Source organism: Abrus precatorius, unplaced genomic scaffold, assembly GCF_003935025.1.
Source record: "Abrus precatorius isolate BTA unplaced genomic scaffold, Abrus_2018 Scaffold8, whole genome shotgun sequence".
Taxonomy (NCBI): domain Eukaryota; kingdom Viridiplantae; phylum Streptophyta; class Magnoliopsida; order Fabales; family Fabaceae; genus Abrus; species Abrus precatorius.
Window position 1 is genome coordinate 27,562,458 of NW_020874428.1, and position 15,126 is coordinate 27,577,583.

The following is a 15,126-nucleotide window of genomic DNA, read 5'->3' on the forward strand; positions in this document are numbered from 1 at the left end:
TTGTGTTCTTGAGGTTGAGGTGTTAGTCGCCTCTTTGCTCTTGTTTATTCTGAATTGTGTGGTTTCAGAAGCTTTTTTCACTAGCAACAAGTAATTTTAAAAAAAGGATGTGATGGGCAATGGGTTTGCGCTGTAGTAACATCAGCCCAGCCCAAACTCTTCCAAGTTTTATTTTTTCTTCCAAAACTTTGGTGGACCTGATTTGTGTGGCTTACATTCACCCTCTCTAAAACATCTGAGCAAGTAGATCTTTGTATCCACATGGCAGAAGGAGAGCCACTTTACCATCGCAAAATATCAGCTTGAGAATCCACATCCAAATCCGGCACCAATGAAATGTTGCTGACTTGTGCATATCCTCATCCACAATATCATATGATTTCCACCGTGGCCTCTCCCCACACTTCTATAAACCTTTGTAGGCTTCTTCCCGTAGCACAACACTAGCTAGCAACAAAGGGAGTACCAAAGTGCAAGAAGCCTAACACAATCATGGCCACCTCTGCTATTCAGCAATCAGCATTCGCTGGTCAGACTGCTTTGAAGCAGGCAAATGAGCTCGTCCGGAAGACCGGAGGCTCAGGCAAAGGTCGCTTCAACATGCGCCGTACCGTGAAGAGTACTCCGCCCAGCATTTGGTGAGTTGTTCAATTGCAGTAAATATTAGCCTTCCCAGTAGTTAACTAACAAAATGTTAGTATTTTTTTAATTTGATATTTTAGTATTTATGATTTTTAACACTCCTTCATCCCCATGTCACAGAGAACATAATTAATAATTCTCAGCGATATGGGGTTAACTTGAAAGCCAGTAATTTTGCTGGCATAATAGATTATATAAAGCTTAATAGCTCGTGATACGTAGTTACTATATTGTCGTGTAAAGATAAAAAAATAATAATAATCACAAACTGTGCTAACATATGAAGTGAGGTCCTGACAATTTGTTTAAAAATCTGATTTTGCATGACATGTTGTCAAAAACAGGTATGGCCCTGACCGTCCCAAGTACTTGGGTCCCTTCTCTGACCAGATTCCATCATACTTGACTGGTGAATTTCCTGGTGACTACGGCTGGGACACAGCTGGATTATCAGCTGACCCTGAGACCTTTGCCAGGAACCGTGAGCTTGAGGTAATTCACAGCAGATGGGCTATGCTTGGTGCACTGGGCTGTACCTTCCCAGAAATCCTTGAAAGGAATGGTGTCAAATTCGGTGAGGCAGTGTGGTTCAAGGCTGGTGCCCAGATCTTCTCTGAGGGTGGCCTTGACTATTTAGGCAACCCAAACCTTATTCATGCTCAGAGCATCCTTGCAATCTGGGCTTCTCAGGTTGTGCTCATGGGATTTGTTGAAGGCTACAGGGTTGGTGGAGGACCACTTGGTGAAGGACTAGACCCAATTTACCCAGGTGGTGCCTTTGACCCACTTGGTCTGGCTGATGACCCTGATGCATTTGCAGAGTTGAAGGTGAAGGAACTCAAGAATGGCCGGTTGGCAATGTTCTCCATGTTTGGTTTCTTCGTTCAGGCTATTGTTACTGGCAAGGGCCCTATTCAGAACCTTTTCGACCATCTTGCTGATCCAGTTACCAACAATGCATGGGCTTATGCCACTAGCTTTGTCCCTGGACAATGAGGATACCAAGATGTGTCTTTTCAGCTGCAATCTTCTGCTCCCGTGTGCAGTTCCTTTGTGTTTAACTCCATTTTCACTAATGTAACTACACGAGCAGAAGAATCTGTATGAGCACCATATTATGTAATAGAAATATGGATCCCCAGAAATATCAACGCTTACGCATGAATTCGGAACACTGTTACGATTGTGTTGAAATTTATGATTTCTGCTTTTTCCCAAAACCGGAACCTCCTTCCCACTAATATTAATTAGTTCAAATATTGAAAACATGTTGAAGGCCTCCACTGTAAATAAAAAAAATTCCTGAACTATGTGAAGGTTAAACCCAACCATATGCAGAAATTTAAACTTTTGAACTTTGTCTATCATTTGTTTGACAATCAAGGTTAGATTTTTCGCTTAAACTCGAAGATAATTTTGAAAATGCAGAAACCTTAAAATGAACAGAAGATGCCAGTTAAAACTGAAAGACCATAATTATCACTTCCGGGGATTATACACAAAGAAAATGACACTGGGAGTAGTACATTATATACAAATGATGGCGCATATTCATCAAGATTATCTTTATCAAGTGAAAAAGAGGCCATGATAAATTTCAATTACATAGCTATAAATAACCTTTTCGAAACTGACATCTCAGCAGGGAGGCTGGGAACTCCAGTGATGTGTGTCAAAAGCTGCCCAAAGATCCATGACATACTAATGGAATGGCAGTCACCAAAAGTCATTGCAAGAACATGATCCATTTTTGAAATGATGGAAACGGCTATTATCTCTCACTATAATTTCACGATCATAGATAGCAGAGAGGAGTTTAGTAACTACATGGCAATCATTGCAGACTCGAAGGTTTTTTATAATGCGAATAGGTGTTCTGCTTTCCATATTGATGAGACCAAATGAGATCGCCAACCTCTCACTGTGGTTCTCTAGTTCAGATTCTTTTTCTTTCTCGTCTTCAATATTTAGCAGAACTTGGTTTGTGTCAGGAACATGTCCCACCAGTTTCAGTTTCTCCCTCATCTCCCTCAACTTAGCATATATATCCTCGGTTTGGGGATGTGATTTATCACCCACAATAAACCGATGGAGTTGACCTCTGTGCTCAATGAAGCTGCATCCAGCATCCTTTATCACTCCTCTCCTCTTCATCATTTCTCTTACTAGTGAAACTTTATCCCACTTCCCCGCTGCGGCATACATGTTAGAAAGTACAGTATAACACCCAGTAGCATCTGGATCCGCCTTAATCAAATTACGAGCTGCATATTCACCAATTTCCAAGTTTCTACGGTTCCTAGCACCACCAAGCAAACTCATCCAAATGACTTTGTTTGGTCTCATTGGCATGCTCTCAATGACACTTTTTGCCCGTTCAAGATGCCCAGCTCGACATAGAAGATCGACAAAGCAACCATAATGTTCAACCGTGGGTTCAATTTTATACTCATTTATCATCATATGAAAAATTCGGCTTCCCTCGTCTACTAAGCCTGCATGACTACAAGCATTCAACACTCCAATGAAAGTTATAGCATGTGGCTTCATTCCAATGCTACGCATTTCAGAAAATAGTTCAAGAGCTTGATCAGCCAAACCATGCATTCCTAACCCCACAATTATAGCAGTCCAGTGCCCCAATTTCTTGTTAGCAATTTCTTTGAAAACAGTAATAGCACTCTCTATGCTGCCACACTTGGAATACATTTCTATCAGTGACGTACCAAGCACGCCATCCAATTCAAAACCTTGCTTAACCATGAGCGAATGAATCCATCTTCCATTACCAAAAACAGCCAAACCCGAAACAGCAGAAAGAGCACTGAGCATAGTAACATGGCTAGGCACAAGCCCTTCTTCCAACAATTCTTCAAACAACTCCAAAGCTTCAAAAAAACACCCATTGCGCTGGTTTCCGGCTATCATCGTGTTCCAACTTACCAGATTCCTCGCCGGCATCTGGCGAAACAATCGCCGAGCCAATTTTGTTTTACCAGACTTCATATACCCATCAATCATGGCATTCCAAGAAACCAAACTCTTGCTAGGCATTTGATCAAATATCTCTCTCGCAGCCTCAACATTGCCGCATTTGCATAACCCATCAAGCAAAGCAGTCCAAGTAAAGGCATCTCTGTGGGGCATTTCATCAAACAGCTTCATTGCCAGTTCGACATTCCCATTTCTAGCATACCCATCAATCAGAGAATTCCAAGACACAACATCCTTATCAAGCATAAGATCAAACACTCGCCTAGCCAAAACCATGTCACCCCATTTAGCGTACATGGTGAGCAAACTACTCTGCACGAACTTGTCGGAAGCAAAGCCAATTTTGAGGAGAAGGGCATGGAACTGTTTTCCTTCGGGAATGGCGTTGAGGCGAGCACATGCCTTGATGACACAGGGAAGAGTGAAGGAGTCGGGAAGGTGGTGGTGAAGCATTTGGCGAAAGAGAAGAAGCGCGTGGTGTGAACGGTGGTTGTGAAGGTGGGTGGAGATGGCGAGGTTCCAAGAAGAGACGCGTTGAGGATAGAGAGAGGAGAATGGTGTCTGCATTGTCATGGAATCCATAATTAAGCTCTTAAAAATTAATTTATATATAAAAAATGTTAACTTCAGTTTTTTTTTTTTTTTACCAAAGGTAGATAATTAAAAATATTAACTTTTTACTAAAAAATATTATATTTTGATTTTACTTTTTTACATTTTTATTAAATAGTTAATTTTGATTTCTTTCGTTACTGCAATTTTAAGAAAATAATATATATGACACAAAAATTAACACATTATATTAATTAAGAACTAAAAGTATATTAATTAAAATTTAAAAAATTATAAGAACTAAAATTAAAATACATATTTAAGCTTAAAATTAGTTCAACCTAAGTTTTCTCTCTTCAACGATAAGATTTTTAAAAATGATTTTAAATAAGAATACTTGTAAGAATTCATGTTTAATTATGTGGTAAGATTTTTCTTACATTTAACCTTTTTGATTTAAACTCATTTAATATAAAAATATTCATTATAAATGATGAAAATGTTACCTCTTTTTAAACTTATAAATTTTATTAAAATTAAAAATAGCAATGTAATACACGTTCAATTTTTTTAATTTAAAAATATATTTTTAATTTTACCTAAAAATATTTATTATATTTTTCAATGGTCACCACATATAAAAAGAAAATTTTCAATTCTTTATTTTCATTCTCATCAATCTAAACATCGCATTTTTTTCACTTAATAAAATTTATGTCTATTTGATTTCATTCTATTTCGCTCCACTACCCAAACAAAATATTAGACTACCCGATACTTAATTCCCCACCACATCATCACATGTCTAATAGTCATAGGGTAAAAAATTCTTTTAAACTTAAATAATATATTTTTACCATAAATAACAATGAAGAATTGAAGATACACCTCCATCAATTTCATCCACCCTGTTGAATCACATACTCTAGATTACTTTTTTTTTTCTTTCTTTTGTCATTTTGTATGATGGGCCAAAGTACATAAATTATGTTACTTTTAATACGATGTGTCATATTTATTATTCTTACCCCATGTCATGCATATATTACGCGCCAAAGGAAGAAATTTTGTCATCATCATCATATATCCTTGTTTTGGCTTTCTTTTCATTTGCAAAACATTCAATTCTATCCATTTCTCCATAGCTTTTATTTCTCTGATCACCAAAACAAATTAAACAATACAAGTTATGAGTTGTATATTACTATAGAATATAGATCCGGGGTTACAATCACAGCGACTAACGTTAGCATGACTTACAATTTAAAAGTGGGTAGAGTGCATGGTTGAACAAATTAACCATGTGTTTACATAATAGAGTGAGCTTTATCTAGCTAGCTATCTCCTTCATTGACACACTATGAGTACTTAAATCATTGATGGCAAACTCCAAAGATATTCCTTCTCGATTCCTTTTGTCTCTTGTGCACAACACGACCCTCCCCTTGTAGCTCCAAAACAAGAATAGCGCATTCAACAGTAAAAACCCATTAAAAAAGGAAGTATTATACCAACAGGAGCAAACAAAGAAGTACCATCTTCTCCGAAGCAAACAGCGGCTAAAATTGACAAGCCCAGATAAGCATTACCTAACCATTTATTCCCCACAATACTCCCTTCCAAATGCTACTCAGCATCATCAATTTGGACTCTACCTCTCACCCTTTTCCTCCTTCAAAAAGTCCCTTTGGCCACACATCTAGCGACCCTGCCTTCCTCTATACTAACTTTCAACAACCATCTCTTTGGCATCTTCTCCAACAGCACTCGATTCTAATCTATGTTGCTATCATCAGGAATCAATTAGAAGGACCCAAATGAAAAAAATAAATGCTGAACAGCAAAAAATGATTATCTCCTATATATGCACTCCCTTGTACTATATACCACTTCCAAACCACTACATGCCAAACCCACCAAAATATAGCTCCCCCTCCTCTCCCATGAACCCAATAAAGAACACCCCATATTGAAATTTTACTCACTGCCAAATGGGTAGGCAAGATAATGATCCTACCACTGTGAACTCCTCCATTGCTCTTCTTCAAGAGAGGTTTAGACAGCTAGAGAAGGTGAAAGAAAGGAGAGAGGGGAAAGAACTTCTTAAATTGTTGTCATCAGAGACCTCATCTATGCGCAACCCCCCATCACATAACTCTCAACAACCAAGGTTGGTGGTTCCACACAGGCCAACTCTCCATGATTCTCTTTCTCTTGGTCTCAACTTTACAACCAAACAAGGTGATCACAACACCATGAAATCACCCCCATCCTGGCCTCAAGGTGCATCAACATCAAGAAATTTTGATAGCTCAGACGTTGATACTTCGCTTCATCTGTAAATATATATTTACTATTGTTTGTCTTTGCTTCCCTAGTACCTATATAGTTGTATAATATAACCCTATGTTCTCCATCATTTTGTATCAGTAATCAAGGAGGATATGTATCAGTTATGTTCTTCTTCTTTTTTTCTTTTTCTTTTCCCTTTAAAGTATGCTGAGTGACATGAAATGCGTAATTGTATATGGAATTCTCTAAGCAAAAATAATTACTTGGAATTTTATAGGCCATGAAAATAGTGTTTTTGTGTTGCTTGATATCAAGAAGGCGATGATGAAGGTAATTCAGTTATAGATTTTATTTTGATTTCTTTTGTTTTCATCAACTATTAAATTGATGGTTGTTATATCTTGGGTGTGTAATTCAACTTGTACATACAAGGTGAAAGGAGAGAGGGAATAAAAAGATGAGAAAAAAGACAAAACGCATTATAAAATCTAACACAATTCCACATTTTCAAAATTCACTTTTTAATGCTTAATCACATGAGCTAATTTGCGAAGACTTAATTTACACAATTTTACTATAAAAAATTCCTAAATATTAGTTATTTGATTTCAATTTTGTAAGAAAAATTTTAAAAATGTTATCATTTCCTTGTAAGTAATCATTTCCAAACGTGAAATTGATTAATTACTTATAATAACTTCATTGCTATTTATAAGTTGTGTAAAATCATAAATGCATCATGCCTTACTCCAATATCAATTATCAAGTGACCTCCAGTTATACATGAACATCGAGACACACAAATACGACAATTGTATGGATTAAGCTTTTTCAATATTTAAAATATGTAAAATGATAATTTATCTATCTTTAATTTAAATTAAATTTTTTTTATAGATATAATTAATTAAAAAAAATTTATTTTATACATTTTATTATTTTAGAGAAACCAAGTCTCAAATGTATTACGATTCTTAATTATTATTATTATTTGGACAATATCTTAACTTGTGCTTTTTGTTGGATTGATACTTATCAATATAGTAGTATTTTTCAAAAATAAATACGAAAGGTAGAAAAGTTATGATATTTTACATTGATGCATCTGATTTTATTTTATGTTTTTACAATGTTTTCAATTTTTTAAAATTCGAGTCTTGCTTTACTAATTGTGATCTTACTTATTAAAGAAAGTAGCTTAACATTTTTCAAAAGTCAGGAAAGAATACTGACTAATAATTTTTTAGCAGGTAAAGTCGAGTAAAAATATCAAATATGAAATAACGTTATATGGTTTACAATTAATCATATTTATAAGCAAATCACTAATATTCAAACCATTCAAATGTCAAAAGAAAATGAACATAAAATATCAATTCACGATTATTTACTTACATGGAATGCTAAAGTAAGTGTAACCTTTACAATAAACATTTAAAAAAAAGCACTTTAAATTTCAGAATTTCGATGAAATTAAGAACCAGTGTCAAAACTTCATGACAAAAATTAAATGTATACTAAAAATAAATCTTTATGCAAACACTTTCAGTACTTCGGTTCTCAAAAACATAGTAATGTTTCAATTAATTGTCCTACTTGGTAACAATTTAATTTAGTGTTGAGTAGAATTAATTTGAAATTATTAAATATAATTAAATTGTATGCTCAAAATAATTTCAACAACAAAATTAATATTAAAATATGTTTGATGTGAAAATTTCAAAACAAACAAGTTCTTACAATGTTGATATGATGTTTACCTCACATTAGCTTGTCTTTGAAAAAATATATATTATGGTTTGTTTAAATTTTATGAGAAATTATTTTATTTGAGTACAAAATGTTTATAACGTGATAGTTAATTATTTTAATAATTTCATTAAAATATTTTGACAATATAAACTAATTTTATACTATTATTTAATCATAAATAATTACATTAATAAAAATTATTAATCTCTATAATAATTAATTTAAATTTATATCTATCATACATTTTAATTAATTGATAATATAAAAAAATACATTAATGGTTTTAAAATTGAATTCTGGTTTTAATAGAGATTTTTCTGTATAAAATTCAATTTGATATATTGTTTAAATAAAAACAAACATATATTACTTAAAATCAATCACCAGTTAATTAAGTCAATATATATGGGCTAATTTACATTTTTAAAGTAAGATAAGAGGCATTTCATTTACACGAAAATGGCTTGTAAGATTCATAAATTCTATCTTGGGTGAGTTATAACAAACTATTCTAACGAAGGAGTGTTTTATATTATGGGTTAGAAGCTGAAGTTCTTTGAGAAGAAGCAAAAGAAGGGAAAGAATAAGGGTACAAGATGTTTTATTTGTGGAAAAATATGTCATTTTGTAAAAATATATGACTATAATATTTTGTACTTTTTTTTTCCTCAATGTAATAGAAACACGTTATCTAAATATATTTTTGGATAAATTGTAAAAATAAAAGTGAAAATAACATTTTTTATATTTCTAATAAGAATGTAAAATAAAACAATTCCTTAAACGAACAAATTCATAAACTTTTAGTGATATAATATCAGTCACAATTTACAATGCATATTATAATTAAAGCTAAAAAAAATAGTCGTGCAGCGTTTTTTTTTTTTTTTTTCCAAATTCTTATTTTCAGTAATTTCCAATTTTTTTAAAGTAATATTTATCCCCCCAAAAGTTGATGTCTTTATCAGACATTTTCAAAATTGATAAATGAATATTAATTTTAACATAATTAATATTATTTAGGACAAAATATAGTTATGGATTCTGATTTGCTAGTGGTACTTTTTTGTTTGGTTCAAAACATATGTATTAGTTTAGTTATTTTATTACTTTTATGGTTAAAGTGTAGACGTGTAATATTGTCGAAACTCGATGAAAAAAAATTATTATTATTATAAAAAATTTATATAACAATACACCTCTTAGGACAATAATTATTCAAATTAAACTAAAAAATTTGGGTATGAAAAAAGAAATGGAAATGTTCAGCGAGGTGAAGAAACGAGGAGCATCGAGAAGCTTCTAAAAGCCATTTTTTGATCACACAAACAAACCCTTCTAAAACCCTACCATTTCGCTACTCTGTTTAACGCAGTTTCTGAATCTCATAGTTGCTTACTTCTCTCACTCTCTGTTCTCAATATGCACAGACTTTCTTGCCGCTCCTCCTCCGTCTCCGCCGTACTGCGCTACGGCGGCGCACTTCGCCGGGACGTGGTTGCTCCGCTTTCCTCTTCTCACTCCGCTACGGTACTCATTTCTTTCATCTTTCTCGCTTTACAAACATGTCTTCATTTCAAATTCCATAATCTCTAGTCCTTGCTATTCGGGGTTAGCTTCAGTATCCAATCCATTTCCTTTTCAGCGATTGTGTTTAGTTTTTATAATTGTCTGTTAGATAACATCATGTGTTTTTTTTCCAAGTGCAACTGATGTGTTGGGATTATACATGTTGTCATCTTGTATAATTGTCGTGTTTTGTGTACACTTCTCTTTCTGTTACGTGCAGGTCGGTGAGAATGATTCCAAAGCCAGATGGTTTTCTTTCCTCAGTTCGGAGAAATCAAGCGTGACTAAATCCACAGATCAGGAAAATTCTAAAAGAGATTTGTTCTTTGGCAAACGGTATGAATCAACTGCTGCAGAATCTTCTTCATCAAGTTCTCCACCTGCTGAGAGATATGAGTACCAAGCAGAGGTATGGCTATTTTTAATGTCCGCTGTTCGTGTTGCTCTCTGTTGCGAATGATTTATTGTGGGCATGATTTTGGATAATATGCATCGTTGGCAGGTTAGTCGACTCATGGACCTCATTGTTAACAGTTTATACAGTAACAAGGAGGTGTTTCTTAGGGAACTTATCAGGTGCGTTCTACCACTGTCGTAGAGCTTAAGCAGTATTTGCATGTATTTGGTCTGGTAATCTTTTTGGTAACTCAAATTCGTCTGTTAGGTGGGTGATCGCAAATGGAATTATATTGTTATGGCATTTGTGTTTGTTATGTTCATTGTTGTGGAATGTATTTATCAATATAATGAGCTGAAGTTGCCTTTTAACGGCATCTCCTGGTTGCGTTGGTGTATGGTTTCCCCGAGATATATTGCAAGAAGTTACAGGATGTGGTTTAGAAAATTGTATTTAAGTTTCACCTCTGTCTTTTAGAAAATTATTTATAGAAAGAGATTTGAAAAATCCAAATGCCGAAGCCTTTGTCTGCATTGAATCTATTGATTGAATGTTACCATTTCTACAGTATCCAATCAGTTGATCTATATGCATTTTGTTTACAGTAATGCAAGTGATGCCTTGGATAAGCTGCGATTTCTGAGTGTAACAGAGCCTGAACTGTTGAAGGATGCAGTTGATTTTGATATCCGAATTGAAGCTGATAAAGATAATGGGATTATCAGTATTACGTAAGAGAAATAGCTATGATTAGTTTTTGATGATTCTTTTTTCAGTTGGTGCTGCAACTTATGTTTTATGCAGTGATACAGGCATCGGTATGACAAGGCAAGAACTAGTTGATTGTCTTGGAACTATTGCTCAAAGTGGAACTGCAAAGTTTTTGAAAGCTCTAAAGGTCTTAACTGCTTCTGAAAGATGCTTTTGAATTTTATTGTCTTTATTTCCTTGTGGTTATGTATCTTATGTGCTGACAAAGGTGTATCACTTTAAAGGATAGCAAGGATGCTGGAGGTGACAACAACTTAATTGGTCAATTTGGTGTGGGATTCTACTCTGCTTTTCTGGTTGCTGATCGGGTATGCATTTGTGTAAAAGTAAAAATGGGATACTATTTTTTCCTTTATGGTGGTTATATAATTTTTGTTGATTGAAGGTGGTCGTCTCTACCAAGAGTCCAAAATCTGATAAACAATATGTTTGGGAAGGAGAGGCAAATGCAAGCTCATATACCATATCTGAGGAGACAGATCCTGATAAGCTGATTCCAAGAGGAACTCGCCTTACACTATATCTTAAGGTATCTTCATAATCTCCTTTTCTGACCTTCAAGTTTTTTCTTTGTTCCTGAGCTAATGACTGTGTTTGCATTTTATCCTACTAATTTTCAGAGGGATGACAAAGGTTTTGCTCATCCAGAGCGGATTGAGAAGCTTGTGAAAAACTATTCCCAATTTGTCTCATTCCCAATATACACTTGGCAGGAAAAGGGATTCACCAAAGAGGTACGGCTATACACTCCTGACTCCAGATATTTTTATTTTGATAGCACTATCCATGACCATATTATTTGCCTTTTGGGTTAATTTCATCCCCCCTCTAGATTGTAAAGTTAATTTTCTGGTCTTTTTTATATAATTTTGAATTCATTCCAGGTGGAAGTTGATGAGGATCCAGCTGAGGCCAAAAAGGATGAGAAAGATGAAAAGACTGAGGTAACATTCTAATTATTTTGCACATGTGCTGAATTAAGTATGTGTATGAATTTGAATGGGTGATTGTTTAGCTGCTGCAAATTCACTCATTGATTTATGACTTTGATGCATTGTTTATTTTTATGACAGAAAAAGAAAAAAACTAAGACTGTTGTTGAGAAGTACTGGGATTGGGAGCTGATAAATGAGACCCAACCAATATGGGTAAGTTCTATGATTTTCAATTGCATGATTTGCACTTATATTAGAAATTTATTACATGAATGATGATTTAGACATTACTCTATTTGTGCAGCTTCGTAATCCTAAAGAAGTCACCAAAGAGGAGTACAACGAATTCTACAAGAAAACATTTAATGAATATCTGGAGCCATTAGCATCGTCACACTTTACCACAGAGGTAAGACTTTTATTGTCTCAACACTCAAGTGACCATCTTGTGTGTGTGGATATTTGTATTTGTTAATGTGAATTCAGAGTTCAGCTGGAAAAAATAGCTTGATAATATCATTTTTTCTGTAGAGGAGATTCATGGTACTAATTTGACTGCTAATTTGCAGGGTGAAGTAGAATTTAGATCAATACTTTATGTTCCTGCCTTTGCTCCCTCAGGGAAAGATGACATAATCAATCCCAAGACCAAGAATATAAGACTTTATGTGAAGAGAGTGTTCATTTCTGATGACTTTGATGGAGAACTGGTATAAGCACTTTACTATGATCCACCTTGAATAACTGGATGGTGTTCTCATAATTTTATCCTGCACTAATGTGTTATTTTCTTAAACAGTTCCCCCGATACTTGAGCTTTGTCAAAGGTGTGGTTGACTCAAATGACCTTCCACTCAATGTGTCACGTGAAATTCTTCAAGAGAGCCGAATAGTAAGTAGATAGGTGACTTGGTTATTCTTTGAGTTTACACCTGACACCTGGCTCACTCTTTGAAGATATAATTATAAAATTCCTTAGCATTTATATTTGCTTAATCTTTTTCTAAATGGTGCTTGAAGGTGAGGATTATGCGGAAACGTTTAGTTCGAAAATCTTTTGACATGATTTTGGGGATATCCATGAGTGAGAACAGAGAGGTATGTTATTAATCTGACAATTGTGAGTTGAATAGAGTTTGCTTTTATTGTTTTTAAAGTTATAGAGGAGCTAGGATTAATTGAGTGGAATTTATCAACATTGTATATATCTTGGCAGTTGGTTTTGGTTTCTTCTTATGTAACTGCTCTTTATAAAAAAGACAGTCAGTTTCCTGTTAGTATTTTATTGGCTGATTTGTTCTGCATACAGGACTATGAGAAGTTCTGGGAGAACTTTGGCAAACACCTGAAATTGGGTTGCATTGAGGACCGTGAGAATCACAAACGTATTGCTCCATTGCTTAGGTTTTTCTCATCCCAAAGTGAAGAAGAACTGATCAGCTTGGATGAATATGTGGAGAACATGAAACCTGATCAAAAGGATATTTATTACATTGCTGCTGACAGCGTGACTAGTGCAAAGAACACACCTTTCTTGGAGAGACTCATGGAGAAGGATCTTGAAGTATAAGCATATTTTTATTAGAGTTTATAACTTGTAGCTTTGGATCAACTTATTTCTATTAATTTAAATATATTGGTTGTTTTTGTATTGTAATTTTTCAGGTTCTGTTTTTGGTGGATCCCATCGATGAGGTGGCTGTTCAAAACCTTAAATCATACAAAGAAAAGAATTTTGTTGACATTAGCAAGGAAGACTTGGATCTAGGTTTACTTTCTTCTTTAAACTTTTTTTGATCATTTGATTGGACAAACGCTCAACTTATTTGTTATTAGCTTTTTTGATTGACCGAATTTGTTAGTCTTTCTTTGGAACCACCGTTAATGCTTACAATGATGGAAATTCATGGCTTGGTTCTTATTTACTGTTAAAAATTGTTAAATTTAGTTTGATGTTTCTGCAGGTGATAAGAATGAGGAAAAGGAAAAGGAGATGAAGCAGGAATTTGGCCAAACATGTGACTGGATTAAGAAACGTTTGGGAGATAAGGTTGCAAGTGTGCAAATTTCAAACCGACTTAGCTCTTCACCTTGTGTTCTGGTGTCTGGAAAATTTGGTTGGTCTGCTAACATGGAAAGGTGGTCGTCTTTTCTATTGGATATTGAACGATGTATTTGGAAGTTTGATTAACATTGTGCGGTATATAATCAAACTTACTGCAGGCTCATGAAGGCACAAACCATGGGTGATGCCTCTAGTTTGGAGTTCATGAGGAGCAGAAGGGTGTTTGAGATAAACCCTGACCACCCTATTATCAGGAACCTGGATGTACGATAATTTGAGAAACCCACTTTCTTTTCCTTGTCGTGAGTTTAAATTGAGATTATGATAACGTATTTTAATCGGTTATTTTCAGGCTGCTTACAAAACAAATCCAGAGGATCAAGATGCCCTCAGAGCTATCGATCTTTTGTATGATGCAGCTTTGGTTTCCAGTGGTTTTACGGTAAACTCATGGCTTGATACTGTTGTTCTGAATGTTTCATTGAAGTTCCATTGTGAAATCCTAAACCTGTATATCTTTTGATTCTATTTGTTGGCGTGCAGCCGGATAATCCAGCACAACTTGGAGGAAAGATATACGAGATGATGGGTATGGCTCTCACCGGTAAATGGTCAACTCCTGGTCAGTTTCAGTCCACTGTAATCCAACCCCATGCCCCAGAAACTGTAGAAGCTGAGGTGGTTGAACCTACTGAGGCTGGCGGACATAAGTGAGAGGATTGTGCTGTGGAGATTTTTGTTTTCCTCCCATTCCCTTCCGCTGTTTATTTCAACGCCGCTAACCGGCGAAATTATATTCTTGAACACTGGTATTTGTGGTAGTCTATAGGTATCCCGAGGAATTCGGCATAACGCAATATCTGGAAACACATGTAATTGTTCCTTTCCGGTGAGATATAAGTAGTTGAAACATCCAGCATCACCAGTTTTTCTTTTATTTTAGAAAATCCTATACTTTTATAATTTGGATAATTGTGCTTCGAGACAACTGAAGCAACTTTTACTAATTAACAGTTGCCACAGCTTCCGGATCTGTGCCAACTGAGTAATTTTTTATAAAATAATTATTAATATTTTTTCTTTTCTTATAATTTCTTTCTAATATTTGTTATATTTTTTTACTACTATAAAAGTAATTTTTTATATTTTTTTATATT

At 34.7% G+C, this 15,126-nt stretch overlaps 4 protein-coding genes across 5 annotated transcripts; 3 read left to right on the plus strand and 1 right to left on the minus strand.

Annotated features, from left to right (window-relative positions):
* The first annotated feature begins 338 nt into the window (after nt 1-338).
* Nucleotides 339-1,816, plus strand: LOC113845894 (chlorophyll a-b binding protein 151, chloroplastic). Its single transcript, XM_027473575.1, has 2 exons — nt 339-638; nt 987-1,816. Exons 1-2 carry the CDS (start codon nt 493-495, stop codon nt 1,636-1,638), a joined length of 798 nt encoding a protein of 265 aa, XP_027329376.1. The 5' UTR covers nt 339-492; the 3' UTR covers nt 1,639-1,816.
* On the minus strand, nt 986-4,208 carry LOC113845893 (pentatricopeptide repeat-containing protein At1g08070, chloroplastic-like). The gene is made up of 2 exons (XM_027473574.1): nt 2,263-4,208; nt 986-1,723 (listed from the first exon to the last, which is right to left on the minus strand). Exon 1 carries the CDS (start codon nt 4,201-4,203, stop codon nt 2,359-2,361), a length of 1,845 nt encoding a protein of 614 aa, XP_027329375.1. The 5' UTR covers nt 4,204-4,208; the 3' UTR covers nt 986-1,723; nt 2,263-2,358.
* Nucleotides 4,209-6,110: 1,902 nt separating this feature from the next.
* LOC113848283 lies at nt 6,111-6,624 on the plus strand. Its single transcript, XM_027477738.1, has one exon. The coding sequence runs from the start codon at nt 6,180-6,182 to the stop codon at nt 6,528-6,530; it is 351 nt and encodes a 116-aa protein (XP_027333539.1). The 5' UTR covers nt 6,111-6,179; the 3' UTR covers nt 6,531-6,624.
* A 2,890-nt stretch (nt 6,625-9,514) lies between these two features.
* On the plus strand, nt 9,515-15,043 carry LOC113845816 (heat shock protein 90-6, mitochondrial). Of its 2 annotated transcripts, XM_027473418.1 has the most exons (20): nt 9,518-9,762; nt 10,022-10,210; nt 10,304-10,377; nt 10,804-10,929; nt 11,003-11,096; nt 11,194-11,277; nt 11,355-11,498; nt 11,590-11,703; nt 11,854-11,913; nt 12,043-12,117; nt 12,209-12,313; nt 12,474-12,614; nt 12,704-12,796; nt 12,925-13,002; nt 13,214-13,468; nt 13,570-13,672; nt 13,869-14,043; nt 14,128-14,233; nt 14,322-14,411; nt 14,513-15,043. In XM_027473418.1, the coding sequence occupies exons 1-20, from the start codon at nt 9,655-9,657 to the stop codon at nt 14,681-14,683; spliced, it is 2,385 nt and encodes a 794-aa protein (XP_027329219.1). In that variant the 5' UTR covers nt 9,518-9,654; the 3' UTR covers nt 14,684-15,043. The 2 variants fall into 2 exon arrangements, with proteins under 2 accessions (XP_027329220.1, XP_027329219.1); XM_027473419.1 differs by lacking the exon at nt 12,925-13,002 and having other exon boundaries at nt 9,515-9,762; nt 11,203-11,277; nt 14,513-14,882.
* Nucleotides 15,044-15,126: the final 83 nt, after the last annotated feature.

Bases quoted from the DNA above. Each gene is read 5' to 3' on its own strand.
- LOC113848283 (XM_027477738.1), top strand. From the start codon at position 6,180: ATGGGTAGGCAAGATAATGATCCTACCACTGTGAACTCCTCCATTGCT.
- LOC113845894 (XM_027473575.1), top strand. From the start codon at position 493: ATGGCCACCTCTGCTATTCAGCAATCAGCATTCGCTGGTCAGACTGCT. The intron at 639-986 runs GTGAGTTGTTCA...TGTCAAAAACAG, and splicing joins AGTACTCCGCCCAGCATTTG to GTATGGCCCTGACCGTCCCA.
- LOC113845816 (XM_027473418.1), top strand. From the start codon at position 9,655: ATGCACAGACTTTCTTGCCGCTCCTCCTCCGTCTCCGCCGTACTGCGC. The intron at 12,118-12,208 runs GTAAGTTCTATG...CTATTTGTGCAG, and splicing joins ATGAGACCCAACCAATATGG to CTTCGTAATCCTAAAGAAGT. The intron at 13,469-13,569 runs GTATAAGCATAT...GTAATTTTTCAG, and splicing joins TCATGGAGAAGGATCTTGAA to GTTCTGTTTTTGGTGGATCC.
- LOC113845893 (XM_027473574.1), bottom strand. From the start codon at position 4,203: ATGCAGACACCATTCTCCTCTCTCTATCCTCAACGCGTCTCTTCTTGG.